At 39.5% G+C, this 18,231-nt stretch overlaps 1 protein-coding gene across 5 annotated transcripts in view; it reads left to right on the top strand.

Annotated features, from left to right (window-relative positions):
- The window catches only part of adgrb3 (adhesion G protein-coupled receptor B3), a 224,991-nt gene that overhangs the window by 198,389 nt on the left and 8,371 nt on the right, over window positions 1–18,231 (top strand). For 3 of the 5 annotated variants that reach the window (XM_088351659.1, XM_088351658.1, XM_088351662.1), the window contains 7 exons: window positions 793–891; window positions 1,061–1,232; window positions 3,730–3,825; window positions 7,389–7,428; window positions 11,507–12,174; window positions 14,254–14,289; window positions 16,537–16,641. In XM_088351659.1, coding sequence (XP_088207785.1) covers window positions 793–891; window positions 1,061–1,232; window positions 3,730–3,825; window positions 7,389–7,428; window positions 11,507–12,174; window positions 14,254–14,289; window positions 16,537–16,641 — 1,216 coding nt within the window. The remainder of the gene's footprint in view (window positions 1–792; window positions 892–1,060; window positions 1,233–3,729; window positions 3,826–7,388; window positions 7,429–11,506; window positions 12,175–14,253; window positions 14,290–16,536; window positions 16,642–18,231) is intronic. The other 2 variants (XM_088351661.1, XM_088351660.1) reach the window with 1 other exon arrangement.

Below are 18,231 nucleotides of genomic sequence, written 5' to 3'. Positions count from 1 at the left end.
TCGGAAGTACACCAGCACCCTAGAAAGCCTGTAGCCATTTTGTTTTACGTGTTAATTAGTCAAAGAGAGTACCAGTAAGTTTTTTTTCTCTTTATTTCTTTTTCTCTCTTTGTCTGTTTCCTTCTCTTACCTCATCCATCTTTCTCTTTCTTTTTTTCTGTTTTTTTTTCTTTCTCTCAGCCTCTCTCTCTCTCTCTCTCACTCTCTCGCTCTCTCTCCCTGTCTCACTTTCTCTGTACGTTTTTCTGTCTCTGTCTCTGTCTCTCTCTACTTATCCCTCGCACTTTTTTTCGGTCCCTATTTTTCTCTTCACTTGTTCACCTTTCTCTCTTCTTTACCCCTCTTGTCTTTCTTTCTTTCTTTATCATTCTCTTTTTCTCTTTCTTTCTCTGTCTTTCTCCCTCTCCTCTTCCATTCTCTTTCTCTCTTTCTCTTCAATCTACTAGTCCGGTCCCTCAGCCAAAATGAGTGCGACATCCCTGGATTACACAATCGCAATACATCACAGTATTAGTTAGATTTCGATTGATCGTGCAACCCTAACAATCGCCAGTTTGAAAGTGTTTCTTCAATGACCTCACTGCTCTACAGGACACAGACCAGATGGGTCAACTTTGAAACTACATTTCTACATATCTCAAGTCCCCGGCCCCGTGGAATATTTTGCCACATATTTGCATCATTTTGTGGAGGAACACTACACAATCTGTTCCTAATTGGAAATAAAAATGATGATAAGAAAAACATTTTGTGCTCGTCGGTCATGCCTTTGTCGTTTTTTGTGCCTTGCAGACAAATGAGCGAAGCGCACACGGGGTTGACTCTCAAGTGTGCCAAATGCGGTGTGGTATCCACCTCCGCTTTGTCAGCGACTACAGCCAGCAATGCCATGTAAGTGTGCAAGAATCAATAAGACAATGCCGCATATACAGCGGGGCCCGCCTCGCTAATGCGCAGCCATGGTAACGGATGTTAGCGCTATAAATCAGATCACGGCGGAAGAAGGGAGGGGCGGGGTGGAATGTTTGCGCTACGATTACCAATGCTTCTTCGTTTACAGGGCGTCTCTGTGGAGCTCATGCGTGGTCCTCCCTCTGTTGGCCTTGACATGGATGTCGGCGGTTCTCGCCATGACGGACAAGCGCTCCATCCTCTTTCAAATCCTCTTTGCCGTCTTTGACTCTCTGCAGGGTTTCGTCATAGTGATGGTGCATTGTGTCTTACGGAGAGAGGTAAGGAAAATGTTTTTTTTTTCCCCACAATACCTATTCCGCATTTAGGCAGAAGACCCCCTGCTTTTTAAAAAAATAAAATAAATAATATTTATTTATTTATTTATTTTAACGGTACAATAGACATCAGGGATCTTCCGATAATTTGTTCTGAGGTAGGAATGGTAAAGTGAAATTGTCATGGTTACTAGCTAATGCATTCCAAGCAACAAGTACTCCTGATAAAAACAACAAAATGGCATATAGTAAGTACTGTATTTTCCACACTAAAAGGCTCAATGGAATACAAGGCGCAGTGTGAGTAAAAATAATGTGATAATCAAATAAGCTCCAATGCTTTATTGCACCTGTACCACTTGTGAAGTGTGGTTACAGTATGTCACAAGTGAGTACACTCCTTATATTTCTGCGGATATTTCATTAACACTTTTAATAGAACAACAATGAAGAAACATCGCTTTGACATAATGAAAAGAAGTCTGTGTAAAGCTTTTATATAAGCTTATATATTTTTCCCCTCAAAGAATCTTAAAATATAACCATCAATAATGAAACTCCTTGCAACAAAAGTTGGTACACCCAAAAGAGACTACATCCTTATACGTCCAAACAAAGCACTGTTTGACATTTCCCCTCCAAAATACCATGTGGCTTGTTATTCATGCTAGTCCTCTGGTATGAATAGTGAGCAGGTGAGTACAATTTGAAGAACAATATACTACTGGTCACTGAAACTCCAAAGATGGCACACCATGGCAAGGAACTCTCTGGGGACCTTATAAAATGAATTGTGACACTACATAAGGCTGCCCAAGGATACAAATTGATGGCCAACACCCTGATGTTGAGCTGCAGTACAGTGGCCAAGATCCTTCAGCGTTTTGAAAAAATCAGGATGCACTCACAACAGGGCTTGTGTTGGCTGTCCAAAGAAGCTGAGTGATCGTGCACCGCATCACATCCAAATGCTATCCAAAAAATATTTGTGCAGGAGTGCTGTCAGCATTGCTGCTGAGATTGAAGAGGTGGCAGGGGGGGGCCTGTAAGTACTCAGACAATACACTCGAGGAACTCTTATTTAGGGTGTACTCACTATTGTTGCAAAGGGGGGTTAGTGTTTGATGGTCATATTTAGATTTTTTAAAGGGTTAAAATAAATGTACACTGCTATTAAAGCTTTACACGTACTGCTTTTCATTGTGTCATGGTGCTGTTTCTTTAGTGTGGTTTTTAGCAAACATTATAATGAAATCTCTGCTGAAACGTGAGGAATGCACTCACTTTTGTGACACACTGTGGGTGTCAGCACTCTCACCACCACTCCTCAGGTTTGATTCCGGTTGCATAAAATATTAGGGTTTGTAAGGGTTGGTCAGTTAGGTTTATCGAAAGATCAATCTTTGCACAAAACCTTTGTATGGTACCTATAATTATCGTATGCAATACCAATTCTAACCACCATATTCTGCAGTACATAAGGTGCACCTGGTCATAAGGCACTCATTCGAATTTCTGGCCAATCTGGGCATTTTAAGGGCACCTTATAGTCTGGAAAATACGGTACTACTTATGTGTAATACATTTGTATATGTTTGAATAACATTATAAATCTACATGTAAACTGATTTTAAAACTACCACTTGCAAGAATTGTCATGCCCTTAAAAGATGTCCCTCCTTTAATCGTTATCTTTTTTTATAATAATAATCCTGAACGTTGATTGGTTACAACCCTGCAACTAAGCGAGGGAGATTTGTGTGCCCTCTATGTATTTCTTATCCGTTTCAAGCTTATTTTCCATGGGATTTAAAGTGTTTTGCTTTTCCCTAAAGCATCACTAAAACATTTTGAACTAAAAGCATCTTAATTAAGCACACGGTATTCTAAACTGAATGAAGAGAGAGAAAGGCATTATAGGAGGGAGTTCAGCCAATAACATATTGGCATTTTCATGATGTCGTGATGCAAACCAATAACAGATCATCATTTGATATGAAGTGGACCAAGAGCAGACAGGCATCTTAAAGACTTAACCATGATTGCATGAGCTCCACAAAGTTTGAATTTTAGAAGATTTTGGACATGGAAAGTAATTTGTTATTGATATATATATATAGAGTGGCCCAGAAAACCTAGTAATTCATATTGTAAAGTGAAAACGTCTTAAGACGGGGTCGACGTATCCTGGGGGTCTTCTGGACACAACATGTGCTAAACAGGAAGTGGGCGGATTATATAAATGCCAACCCGTGCCACGTGTATCAGGTTTTGGTACGATTGCTTACATTAAACGATCTAGAAGCAAAACCAACTTTTTTTTCAGCCAATCATGGGAAAACACCGCTGAGTGGTCAGAATAAAAGCTTTTCAGAAATGGTCCTGTATGGGTGGTCCCGTTAAACCATTTCTGTACACAAAGAGTGGAATGGAAAAGACGGATTGTCACAAAAAAACAAGTGTATTTAAAAGACCTCAAAATTAAACATTCTCGTCATAGGTCCAAGATGCGTTCAGATGTCGACTTAGAAACTGCCAAGATCCAATCAGCGGTGATGCAACAGGGGGCTTCCCAAACGGCCATGCTCAGATAATGGTAAGCGCCTTTTCTCTAATTTCATCATGTTTCTGTAACCTTGTTTCCTTCTGGGCTCAGGGCTTGATTCACTTTACAACGTTGCTTTTGCTTTTCACTTGTTGGGAGTTGTTAAGGGTAGTAAAAGAGTGATAGGACATATTGTCTTGTGTTTAAGAGTTTGTAATATATACAGACTCCTTGCAGTGTCAAAATACTTTATTCGCACTCAACAATAATGAGCAAAAACATGTGTACTACCTCCTAAACAGGACTCTAACATTTGTAGATTCCAAAATTTGGAATTAAACTACACAACTTGAGAAGCTGATATGTTTAGCTGCCATCTTATTATAATCATTTTGCAAAGTAAGCTTGTTCCTGTAGTGTTTGTAGCACTTAACGGCTACTTACCGACAACAGCAGAGCATTGCATGAGATTGTTGCAGTGTTTTGTGATTCAGGCATCTAGGGCTTTATTTCTCACTGTTTCCCTTGGTACCCACTCTCGTTAGCCACTTGGCTGCAAGCTATGGCTAGCAGATAGCGTTTATTGTTATTGTTAGCTGCTACGTGTACATGAAGCTTGGTTCGTCTTTCAGTGTTGCCTTCAGGTACCTGGCACTTTTTCCTACTTTTTTTCTTCTCTAGCCACTCATGTTAGCTACTTGGCTGCAGGCTTCGGCTCACTGCTAGACTCCATTGTTATTGTTAGCTGGTTTGTGTAAATAAAGCTAGCTTTATCCTTCATTGTAATAGAGCTTTCTACAGCTGTATGTTGCTGAGTTCTGTGAGTCAAACTGAAATGTCAAATATTAAGGAGATCTCAAATTGGATTTAAATGTTAAAATGTGTTTTCATGAGCAACGTGTCCTTAGTGCATGAAAGCAACCTTTTGAAAGTACAAAGAGAATCCAAAACAAATTCACCGAAACTTGTCTAGTTTTTAGTCTTATGTGTATTGCACCGTCACCCGGTGGAGTCAAAATGAAGTTTTTTTTCAAAAGAGAGTTTGTTTACTCAAGCAACGTCTTTCTAACGATTGCTATAATATTCTCAAGTCCTTTCTGTTGTCTGCGCTAGCACGCGTGTTTTGTCTGCAGTGAGCAATAATGAAAGACGCGCAAACAGCACTCGCTATCATGTATTCTTTTTTAAACAAAACTTTATTAGAACAAGGGATTACAAATTGTTGTTTGCTAAATAAAAACATTACATTTTTTGATTATTTAGTTATATAATTAAATATTTAATATATTGCGTTTCTTATCATAATTTAATATATTATTTGAATGTAAAATCATCCTATTTATTTCATACTCTTTTTAATGGAGGATTTTAGAGTCCTGAAGTTTGGCAAATCCTAGTTTGCTCTTGCAATATTTACTGGAATTTTTAGTAACTCCCACTTGCTGCTAACGTGAGACACTAACACCAGCTCTGACAAACTACAGCTATTTGCTCTTTTCAGACGCTCCGGGTGTATCCAGCTAGCCATTTTTTTTGTTTTACCTAGCAGGTATTCGTATTAACTCTCATGTCCTGCCGCTGACTGAAATTCATCCTTGTTGACGCAGGAAAATATAAAAGTAGGCTTCTGAATTCCGCCAAGTGGTATCCATTAGGCTTTCGTAGTTTGTTTTCTTCCAATGCACTCGCTTTAGCTCTATTCTAAGCTACGGCGAACTCTTTTGTTGAATTATTACACACCGTCATTTTGGGGAGTATGTGTATTGTCTCATAGTGTTTGGCCAGTGCAGTGGTTAGCCCATTCGCCTAAAATGCAATAGGTCCCCGTTTCGAGACTGGGTGGAAACATTTGTCGAGGAATGGGTGCCGCCAGGCTGTACTTGCCCAAGAAGTACCACAGAAAATGGTGCCCCTAAGATTGTGGTGATTAAGGGTGCCAACAGAAACATTGTTTCATAATTAACCCTAAAATGATACTATATGCCATAGTGCTCCTTCTGGACCCTTAAAACGCTAGCCTTTACTCCGGTTTAATTGAAATTACCGACCTCGTCCCAGTCAGGCACGCGTCCCTCTCATTTCCTCCTCTGGGATAATGGAGTATCGCTCCGGACCGACCTTTGAAATTGGGACGTCAGTCTTTTCATCTCGATACAGCCGGAAAAATGATCCGCCATTAGCATTCTAACACCCCTCCGGGGGAAACGGGCTTCACAAAAGCCGAGCGGCGCCCGGCCGCCACGGTTTGATGCGGTCATTCGGAGCACAGGTGCAAAACGCCTCCTGTTCCCATTTGCATCGTTGCATTCTGATATGCACTCATTGATGACTTCATTAGAGTTCTAAGCAGAAATGACCTGTAGAAATTTAGAACGGGTCGGCATACTACGGCCCGGGGGCCGACAGATTTAATCCAAGCCGTGAGACAAAGATGGCAGAAGCACCAAAGAAAAATAAGCCCCTAACACGCAAAACAATGACCTGCTGTTTGAAATGTGTTAACTGGATGTCACCAAAGCTAAGAGCCATTCCCAAAATTGTATTTGCTGACTCAGGCTTCCCTCGGATCCTTAAAGTCTTAAAAGGTATTCAATTCATGATTCTAACAATTAGGCCTTAATTGGCATTAAACATCTTGATTCCAATTATAGAAAGTCTTAAGAATGTGAAGACATTAAAATGATTTATTTTTGTTTGATCTAAAAAGATTTAGTAACATTTCACAAATGTATTTTTTGATAATTCACCAATTTACCTACGTAGCAACATCAAGTGACCACAATAACGGTGATGTGATTTCAGTCGGGCTTTTCAGAGATGTTTACTTTGGACCATGGGAATATGTAAACTTATTGAGAAGTAGCTGTCCGACGAACGTTTATTGCCTTGGCTTATGCGTAGCTGTGACAGTTTATGTATACAAAGTACATAATGTGTGCAAGAATTTGTTTTTTTCTGTTTTATTCGTTTTCAATTGTGTTTTTGGTCTTAAATATGATTTCAAAAGGCATTTAAAAAAAGTGTTGAAAAGTCTTCAGAATTTAGAATAGAATACGATATACCTTTATTATCATTGTTACAAAATGGGTTTAACATGTCACAACGAAATTTGACCTGACTTTCCAGTTACACATTTAACTGTAAGGATAAACAATTAAAAAAAGTTAATTTACACAATATTTACACATTAAAGCAAGCAAAATCCGGGTGGTTAAGGTATCCGTGAACCGCAATTTGGAAACATATTTATTTTGTATATTTTGAGTGTTTCAAAACGAATTGGATTAAACGGTCCCTTTACGAACAAATAGACAACAAAGCATAACTTCTACTGGTAAATACAAACAACAAATAGATGGTCTTATGTTATCGTTTTTCTTCATGTATTGCCGAGGTATCGGACTCTCTATCGACATATACAAAAAATTAAATACATAAATCGGCCATTATTTTTTCTCCGGCCGGGCCTTTTTACAAATGTAAACCAATGTGGCCAGCTACTGAAAATGTTTGATCACCCCTAGTTTATCATACATAATATATATTTATGCATATATAACTATGCATTTTTTTGTGTTTTCGATATGCTTCTAAACATGATCCCGTATTTTCAGACGGATTTCGAGAAAGACGTGGACATCGCCTGCCGCTCGGGTAAGAGCACATCCAATTTCAAATCCCCTTGCAATCACTGATGACGCCGTCAAACATTGAATCTTTTTTTCAAATTAAAAAAAAAATCTATGGGGTGCGCTGTAACACCCTCCGCCCACTCCTTCCACATAGAAACCCCGAAAAGAGGTTATACAGTAAAAATAGCTGCAGTTACATAACAGCCAGCAATCCCCACAGGACTTTTTCACAGTTACCAAAGCACTGTTTTTAATCCGAAAACAACATTATACTGCAGTTTTTTTGGGGTGGAAAACACAATTGTAAGTAAGAGTCGCTTTGCACTGTTTTGCTTCTATTAATATGTTTGACATTATCAAAAATAGCAATCCTTTTGATGATGCTCCTTTTTGATTTCCCTGAAGCGCCTGTGTGCCTTAAATAGCGACCCCTAGTTGTGTAGAATATTTCCATCCCTCTATTTTCTGCACGGCTTATCCTCAGTAGGATTTGCAGGGGGGCGCTGGAATCTGTTATAGCCAACTCCGGGGACATTCTGAGTTGGTTGCCAGCCAGTCGCAGGGCACAGAGAAACCGACAACTACATGCTCATTCACACCTAGGGACAATTTGGACCCGCCAATTAACTTGACTTGCATGTTTTTGGAATGTGGGAGGAAACCCACACAGGAATCCTTCACACGAGGAGGCTGCACGCTAACCACCCGTGTAAATTATTTGTTTCGTTTAGAGAGAAATCCCTATTGATTCGAATGATAAGCATGAACACATGCATCTCATGAACATGTATATTTTTAAATACCCTTAGGTTTAGAAATGTGTCCTTATATTGCACAACTTGAGAAGCCCTGACATGTTTGGAATCTTATTGCTACGGAAGCCTGAATGACCATTTTGTGAAGGTAGGAAATCCAAAGAAAAGAAAGAAAGAGAAAAAATAAGAAAGAGGTCTAAATATAATGGAAGCTAGAGCTCTTGTTGGTGATAGATAGGAGTGGAGAGGTGTTGTGAAAGTATAGTGGGATTGTGGACGCGTTCTTAAGGATGGGCTGGGCACCCGTATGACGCGGCAGGGGTAAACCAATGAAATATGACCAAGGTAGATAGATAGATAGATAGTTAAGGGCTGAACAGCTACTTGCCTTCCACAGCTGATCCTTGCATGTGATGGTCGCTGAGTCATAAGGCATCTTTTACTTTTTTTCTATGTTTCCTTCTCTAGCCAGCCAAGTTGGCCACTTGGCTGAAGGCTATGGGTCGCCACTACTCTTTATTGATAGCTGCTTCTCGTAATTAAGGCTTGCCTTGCCCCTTAGTGTCACTTGCCTTCCACAGCTGAATTCCGTAATACAGGGTCCTGGCGTTTTTTTAATGATTTTTTTCCCCCCACTGTTCTCTATCTGCTCATGTTAGCCACTTGACTGCAGGCTATGGCTTGCAATTATATAATGGAAGATTTCTTGCCCTTGTTATATTTTACTGGCATTTTAGTAGCTTTATCCTTAAATTGGAGGCTTACGCCAGCTCTGACCAACCCCAGCAATTAGCTCTTTTCAGCCGCTTTGGTTGTATCAATCTTTCTTGGTATTTTGTTGTCACTTGCAGGGATTAAGAGCAATTTTTATGTCCTGTCACCATTCAAAAATAATCCTTGCTCATGCAAGTAAATATGGGAGTAGACTACAACAACCTGTATTGGTGAATTATTACTCACTGTAACTTTTAGGAAAACATAACAAAAAACTCTAAAAGGTTAACATTCAACTCTGTATAAAACTTACTTACTCAGAGTTCTCAGAAAGTCTTTTGGCCTAGATCCTTCAACAAGGTACACTCCTGTCAGACTAAAGTGCAACTAACTGACAAAAAAAGAAAGGAAGAAGCAGTCAGGTAGCATGAATTAATCATGACAGGAATCAGACGGTAGTAAAACAGAAGAGCTCTTGACAAAATGCGCTCTGCGCCCAAAATTTGAACATATTCTACCTTATAAATAAAATAATGGAAATGTCTCGGAGAAATTAACCAATACACATGAGGGTTTTTTTTTAACGGGGAAGCCAAAGTTTGCTTGTATCATTCATCTCTATACTACAAATCCCACAGTGCTTTGCGGCATCAAAATATCTTGGGAGGGTTTACAGTGATGCGCACAAGTAAATGGATTGTGCTACGCGTTGTACTGTTAAATTGTATATGCCATATCATTTTGTTATACTTCCAACTTTATTAAAGTAGAATATTAAAAAATACGTTTTAATAATATATTTTTATGTAGATTTCTTTTTACACGTTTTTTGAAATGAAACAAAAAAAATAATAAATAATAATAATCACACAATAAAATCATGGTTGTTTAATTCCTTAACCTCCAGGAAGTAGGGGCACCACTCTCTTTGCGTCCAGAGCGTGTACAGCCTGTTGGCGCCCATCCCTTTAGAGGCTGTACGACGCTCTCTCTGGGTTGACGTTTGCTCCGCCATATGAAACAGATAGTCCTGGTTTTCACAACGACCACTAGCAAAAGCTTCCTGTTCTGTCTCAGATACAGCACCTTCACCATTTAGTCGCCGTTGATTTCCGGTGTAAAGCGTCATCCCGCTCTTCAGAGAGGAGCCGGACGTTATCAACGATCGGCAGCAGCATGGGATTATACTGATACCGGATCCTAAATCACTTAAAAAAACTATTTTGTTCTGAAATGTTGAGTATCACATTGTACAATATGCATTGCATCATTTGTGGTCTTCATATTTTGGTTGAAAACTTCTACATTCAAATAGTTTATTTTAACAAATAAATATATGGAAAAAAATGAATTGGTTTCCTCTAGAATAAATGAATGATTTTAAATAACTTACATAATAAATAATTCAATAAAATAGTTCCATTAAAAAAAAAACAATTCAACCAAATCGTTTCATTATAAATAAATAAAATGAATACATTAATGTCCAAATAAATAGATGTGAAATGAAGACGTACTCGCTGAGTGACTGACTGGACCTTTTTAAGTCAAGTCATGTTTATTTGTGACACCCTTAATCACAAAGTCTTAAAGGGCTGCACAGACCACAGATTATTGCAATCCACGGACTATTATGCCAACAAGTAAAAACTCAAAAACATGAGGAAAATGAAAAAACCTTGACAAGGGACCGCACATGAGGTTGTCCCCCTCCTAGCATGACCAGGCTGCAATGGATGTTGCAATAACAAATGATACACAGATATTTTTCATTGCAACTCTTCTTTTAACTTGGGCCAGTCTCCAAGCACTCATTTGTAAATAGTTAACCCAAAATAACAGGTGAGTTGATATACCAATACCGGTAATATGAAATTCAAACTCAATGATAAAATAGTGTGTTATGTGATAATGTAATTTATAAATCGCACCCTTGGCCAGACTATGAAAAAAATCTGTGACTTATAGTCCACAACATCCTGCGGGACCAGCACCATCCTGCTCACCAGTTCTTCCACCTGCTCCCTTCAGGGAGAAGATACAGGTCAATACAGGCCAGAACATCTAGACTGGCCAACAGTCTATATCCACAGGCTGTAAGGCTATTGAACTCTGCCCCGCCCCTCTTTGCCCCCCACTCACACACACACTTAGAACATCAATCACACCCACCGACTGACAATAGCTGAACTAGTTGCACTACTGCAGGACTCAATCATTACTCTCTACCTCGTTCCATCACAATTGAATGATGATGACCGTCAGTCACAATTGCACTTTAACATTACTGATTTAATTATGCTGCTATTGAGTTTTTATGGTACCATGTCTGCATTTAACTTTAGTGCGTATGGGTATTGGGTTTTTAATCTATATTTATTCTGAATGTTCATGGATCTTTGTAATTTATTTTAAATGTGAAAGGATGACTGGATGCTCCAAACGGAGTTTTGTTGTTCTTTGACAAAGACAATAAATTTACTGAACTGAATTGAACTGGAAAATATGGAAATAGCTTGCCTGGGCAGGGGATACATTTTAAACTTATTTGAAAAGTAAGAAAGTAAGAAAACGAAACGAGCAAAGACCACATAACCTGTCAATGACACTAAACACGTGCTTGTTCCCCAGCAACCCTCCACAAGGACATGGGCTCCTGCCGCGCCGCCACCGTCACAGGCACGCTCTCCCGCATTTCCCTCAACGACGAAGAAGACGAGAAGGTGCCGGAAGGCCTCAACTACTCCACCCTACCCGGTAACATCATCTCCAAAGTGATCATCCAGCAGCCGTCGGCGCTGCACATGCCCATGGGGGTCGGAGATCTCAAGGAGCAGTCGCTAGCCGACACCAACGCCGAACTGCGCCGCGCCGTTTACCTTTGTACAGAGGATGCCGTGCGCCAGAGCGAACATAACCTGGAAGGACACCCACAGCCGGGCCAGATGATGGAGACGGACTATATCGTCATGCCCCGCGCGTCGGGGGTGCCGCTTTCTGGATCGGCAACCCTGCCGGCTCACCTCAAGGAGGAGGCCAAGATGAACATCGCCATGGATACGCTCCCTCACGACAGGCTGATGCATTACAAGATGAGTCCCGACTTTAACATCAGTCCGTCGGGGATGGACCACATCAACGTCAACCTGGAGCAGCAGTACCCGGGCGCTCCCGAGACCATGCAGAACCTGCCCTTTGAACCTAGAACCGCCGTCAAGAACTTCCTGGCTGAAATGGAGGAGAGCGCCGGGCTCTCCAGGAGCGAGACGGGCTCCACCATCTCGATGAGCTCGTTAGAGGTATGCCGGCTGCAGGGTTCTTACGGGTGCTTGAAATCCTTGAAAATGCTTGATTTCTAATGTTGTGTTTTCAAGGGTTGAAAAGTGCTTGAATTTTGGGGGGGCTGCTTGAAATTGTTAAACAAGTCTGTTTAAAAATGACACCAACACTGCTCTCTCGTGGCTTCACTTTGCCATTGCATTTATTTTTGCCTCCTAAATAATTGCAGCTGGCATTAGTTTGTACGACATTGCCCTATGAAGCTTCATCACCCTTTGCATGCTACACCTAAGTGGGATACTATGAAATGTGTATAAGTGCAAGGATTATAGATTATGGACATTTATTATGAGCCATGCAAAGAACTAATGTATCGTTTCGCGGAAGTAAACTGAAATAGGAAGAACTTCCTGCAACTGGATATGTGAGCTACCTATATGGGGATAGGTTTGTCTCAAAAACAATCGTCTTTGCCCTTTACTAAAGATCTAAAAACCAAATGTCTTGATAAATGCATATGCAAGATCAGAACTTGCATATGTAAATTTCGAACATATTTGTGGCTCTGCAAAATGCATAATTCACACCTGATTTATTTTCTTTTAATGGTACTGCCGAAATAAGAAAACTGTCTCTGAAAATCCTTAAACTGCTTGAATTTGGCCATTAAGAGTCGACGAACCCTGAGGCAAGAAATTAGCATATGGCTTTTCATAAAGATACCAATTTGATACCAATATTGTTACCACTAGTTATTCTGTAAAATGGGGTGATATTTTAGGGAAACACTTAAAACCCTATCACCTAAAAAAATATATTCAAATTAACGGTTATTTTCTGATTGTGAAATTGCCACGAGAGAGGAGTCAATACCGGTATCAGCCATTGTCACAAGTACCGATACTCAATTGTTGATTTTCTAAAAGAACTGCTCAAAATTCCACCATAAAAAACATGAACATTAATGGCTTTAATGGTTTATTTCGTCATTGTAAAATTGTCAATAGAAGGCAGTCAATACTGGTCACTGTTACGAGTACCAATACTTAAAAAAAAATACTACCTGGACAGATTCCAATAATTTTTATGTTTTTTTAACATCGAATTATTTATCAAAGTCATATCTATTAAGCAATGCAGTCTGTCTCTTTGAGTGAGAGAGTATGTGTATATGGCAATCTAGACAGACAAATCTATGTAGAAAAAGTAACAGGCTAAATGTTTTTTATTTATACAGTCCTTTACAACTTTCCTTGTGTACCAAGGTGCTTCACAGTAATAAAAGATTAGCAACAAGTAAAAACCAAACAATAAAACAAAAACAAAGAAATACAACGGGATCAGATAAGATAAAATCAACTTGTCATCATACTATTCAGTATTAAAAGCCATCCTCAAGTTGTGTTTTTAGCCGGGATTTAAAGAGGCCCAGGTTTGAAATAAGACTTATTTTAACTAAGAGCTAGCTAGTTCACCTGTTAGCAATTGGAAGAGGGGTAGAGAGGGATATGTACATAGGAAACAAACTTGCTCTCTAACAAAAAATGTCGAGTTAGCTCGCTTTTTAGCTATAAAACGACAGAGACAATTTGTTTGCTATTCACGCAATACTCAGAGAGATAGAGGGGGACCGAGAGAGCAAACCGCAGAGAGACTGAGAGAAAGAATGACTGAGAGATGGAAAGACTGACAGACTGAGAGAGAAAAAGAGTAAGAGAGAGACTGACACAGAGAAAAAGCGAGAGAGAGAGACTGACACAGAGAGAAACCGAGAGAGAGACCTAAACCGAGAGAAACCGAGAGAGAGACCAACAGACAGAGAGATGGAGAGACTGACACAGAGTGTTAGACTGACACCAAAAGACCGACACAGAGGGAGACTCAGAGATAGACACTGAGACACACAACACAGAAAGAGAGAGACAGGGAGAGAGTCCGAGAGGGAAACGGAGACCAAGAGAGTAAGACACCGAGCAAGAGAGAGACCGAGAGACCATGTCGGCTAGCAAAAAAGATACATAATAGGCTATTAAGATGGATAGAATTTTTGTAGTCCATTTCTTACAGCCAAACGTTTCTTTTGTTTCCCCATTTTTCAGAGAAGAAAATCCCGATATTCCGATCTGGACTTCGAGGTAAGTCAAACTATCCTTTTCAGGCATTTTTTTTTAATATACAGAGTAAAGCCATCCCTGCGTTTGTCATTTGATTTACTCGGAACTTGTTGCGCCTTTTAAGCTTATTGGACTTTACAAGATTTATGGACGCGCTGTGTAGTTAAGGTAAAAGCAAGGCCGTCAACTGACAAACAGGACGAGCGTTTCTCATCAACATTTTGTCCTCCATCCATCGCCGATTTTTTTTTTCTTTTTAACTATACGCTCCCAAAGTCATTCCATGTCTGATTTCAAGCACTGCAATGCAGATGTCCCCCCCCCCCCTCCTTTTTCCTTTTTGGCAACGTTTCCCATTCCTTTGCATTGCCAAATCAGGTTTATACTGCATATAGATATACATCTGTAGCGCACCCTTTTAAAGTAAAGGAAACTGAAAGCAAGCTGGAGGTGTTTCTGGCATGGGGGTCTTATGGAGTGGTTTAAAAGTGTTCTTTCTACACCAACTAAGCGTTAAATGAGGCGATCTCTCAAAAAAAAAAAAAACAATATTATCCCCTTGTTTCCTTTATTTTGGCAGGAGCCTCCCAGTATATGTATTTATATATGCAAAGTCAAGCAGATGTGTTTGAAAGCTGGCCTATAAGCAAACTACCTTTACGCTAACACAGGGGCGGGCAAACTTTTTGAGTCGCGGGCCGCATTGGTTTAGAAACTCAAGTGTGTGGAGGGAAAATTAACGATTGGTTGCATTTTATTTTTTATCTTTCGATAAAGTCTTAAATCTGATACCTAGGACTTCAGCGATTTTGGTTATTAGGTTCACCCCTAACGTATATTTACGAATGAATACACATGCAGACTAAAACACATTCTTATATATGTCATTTTTATTACAAAAAAAACATTTGATTAAATTAGTCTTGGAAGTACAGTGGAACCTCGGTTCTCGACCATAATCCGTTCCAGAAACCTGATCGAAAACCGATTTGGTCGATCACCGAAAATCGTTTTTCCCATTAAAAGTAAGTAAAATCCTTTTAATCCGTTACAACACCCTGAACATTTACCATAAAAGTAAACATGAAGCTAACCCAGGCTAATCGTACGTTCGCAATAGCGTAATCTTTCGTACAGAAGATTATGCTAACATGAACGTGTAAAAATAAAATCAGGTCGTTTACACGTCATTTAGCACCCGGGTCTCCACAACAAGTGGTGAGCGGTTAAAGGATAAAGAAAAGATTTATGAATAGGATTTCTTACCTTTGTGGTGCTCAGCAGAAGCCATGCTGTATGTATAGCAAGATCGGAAACTCGCACACCTTCTTCATATTTTGCTATTATTTCTTTCGTAAATGCAATAGTTGTACGCACTACTCTTCTTTTTTCACCTGTAGCAACTTTGCTGCTTGCACCGACCTTCTTCGGATGCATAATTAGGGGCTAAAACACTACGTTCACCGACATTAAAAGCGAAAGCGAAAAGAAGTGCGCGCGCACGTCATAACAGTTCTTCACGAGGGGTGGAGGCAATCTACACCCGTACGCCGCTCAGCATCGCACCCTAGCGTACCGGCATTCGAACTCAGATTTTTTGATCGAAAAGCGAAGCAAGAATTTCTCAATTTTTGGTCGAGAATCGATTTGTTTGAACTGAGAGGCGTTCGGAAACGAGGTTCCACTGTAAATAATGTATGTCCCCTTTTTAAGAAGTAAATTGAATAATTCCAAATGCAATACAGCTAGTTTTTGCATGATTATAAATAAATATAAATGAAGCATGTACATGATTAAGAAAAAAGTAAGTACAGAAAAATGTAGCCATTAATGCTTCATGACAAATATGCTTATGGGAAAGGGAAACCAGGGACAAAACAACACATATTTATTAGTAGCAGTTGAGATTATATAAATTAAAAAAAAAATATATATATATACACACACACACACATAATTTGTTTTGTTTGGCTGGCCGGATCAAAAAGCCTGAGACCCGATAAGGCCCTAAGTGTCCCATTAGCAGTAAACATTAAACACTAAGGGGATACTGGAGACAAGTCTGTCATCCAAACAACACTTTTACTAGTGTTTATACCAATTTAAATATTCTCACGACGTTTTTTACCATATTCGTCTTGGCGGGATATATCAAAGAAACCGACGGCGCCGTACGTGGCCCGCGGCCCTAGTTTGCCCACCCCAGAGCGCGAGCAGGGTGGAGAGAATAGGCATTTTTTGCATCACGGGCTGTCCATACCATTGCAGAAAGTCATGCACACCAGGAAAAGACACATGGAGCTGTTCCAGGAACTGAATCAGAAATTTCAAACCCTGGACCGATTTCGAGACATACCAAATATGGGCAGCATGGTGAGTAAACGGTGATTGGCTAACTGGAAATCCAGATTAGATGTGCACTGTGTGTGATTGTCTTAGTGTGAAGTTATATAAAAAAAAAAGATGCATTTTCTCCACCAGGCCAGTCAGTCGAGAGTGCGTCCATTGCAATGCAAGGCCATGAATTCAATTTGATTTACATTTATCTACCTAGCAACACCATCTTTTATGTTTTTTTATCCTTTCCTTTAACCATAAATGCATGGCTGATTATTTAATCTATCAGCATCCCTACCTGACCTGCCCTTTTTCTAAGGTTGATGACATAATTCCACACTTGACCCCTCCCCCATCATGTCAGTTTGCCTCTAAGGCCGAGTTCCTACAAAATAAGAGCTGAAATTTCCTGTCTACTATCGAGTATTATGTCTCTTAACCCAGGTTGTCTGCAATTTAAAACGTTTCAAATCTTGAAAGTTTGTGTAAAGGTTTTATCTATACAAACTATGATTAGTTGCATTTCGGTGTGTGTTAAGTGCTATAGAAATACATTTTGATTGAATTTTAATTGTACATTGATTTAGAGGTACGATTTGACGGGCGGAGCCTGATGTAAACCGGAATGTTTATGTTTCATTTGTGAGTATTAGGGAGGAAGAGGCAAGGGTGAGTTTGGCTGACTCCGACTCCGCATGCCTACTTCCCTGTGTCCGACAACGCCGCCGAGCACACTCGCGAATTCGGGTGCATGCTACGCTGCGCTGATCTTCAACTAAGAAAAAAAAACATAGAAAAATGACGGGCGGATAATTTAAAAAAGCCAAAAAAGAATCTGCCAAAGAGAAGCCTGGCCCGAACCCAACATAATGATTGTTCATTTAAGCCTAAGACCTTACCTCTAAATTGAATGTATATTTACCATTATTATTTGTTTCGGGAAAAAAAATTGAAACACTTGATACACCCAAATAAAAAGCGTGGGCCGAAACTGTTAATAAGTAACGTTTGGTTAAAATATGAAAGAGCAAAACTGAAATGAATAACTCATAAAAAAATAACAATTAAAAACAGGTATTTTGCACAGTCTTTCTTCAAAGGGATACATATTGTCATTTTAATTATTTTGCGGATCTTAATCATCAAAACAATTAAGATCTTCTGCCATAGCAGCTTAATTTGTTCGTTGTAGAGGGATTTTAGTAAAAAAAAATCAAATATGTCGTAAAATTTGAAATGAGTTAGTTTTAGCTAATGCGGTAAGAAATGATGTTTGCAGTATTTCATGCTGTACAAAGGAACCCTAAAATAACACAAACCTAAATATATTTTGTCTTACGTTGTATCAGGAGAACTAAGGATGCACGATCATGCACGTTTTTTTCTTACCGATACCAGTAACTGATAAAAATCCTTCTTCTGGAGACCGGTAACTTGACTCTATTCTATGCATTTTTTAACATTTCTTATAACATGATACAGCTTCAGTACATCTTTTGTCCATTATAACTAAAATGACTACAATAAGATAGATAGAGATAGATAGATAGATAGATAGATAGATAGATACTTTATTCATCCCCGTAGGGAAATTCACACTTCCAGCAGTATCCTTGTGTTGAAAAA

Source organism: Urocampus carinirostris, chromosome 13 (genome assembly GCF_059441175.1).
Source record: "Urocampus carinirostris isolate Australia breed hairy pipefish chromosome 13, RoL_Ucar_1.0, whole genome shotgun sequence".
Lineage (NCBI taxonomy): Eukaryota > Metazoa > Chordata > Actinopteri > Syngnathiformes > Syngnathidae > Urocampus > Urocampus carinirostris.
This window is presented reverse-complemented; position numbering and strand designations above follow the sequence as displayed.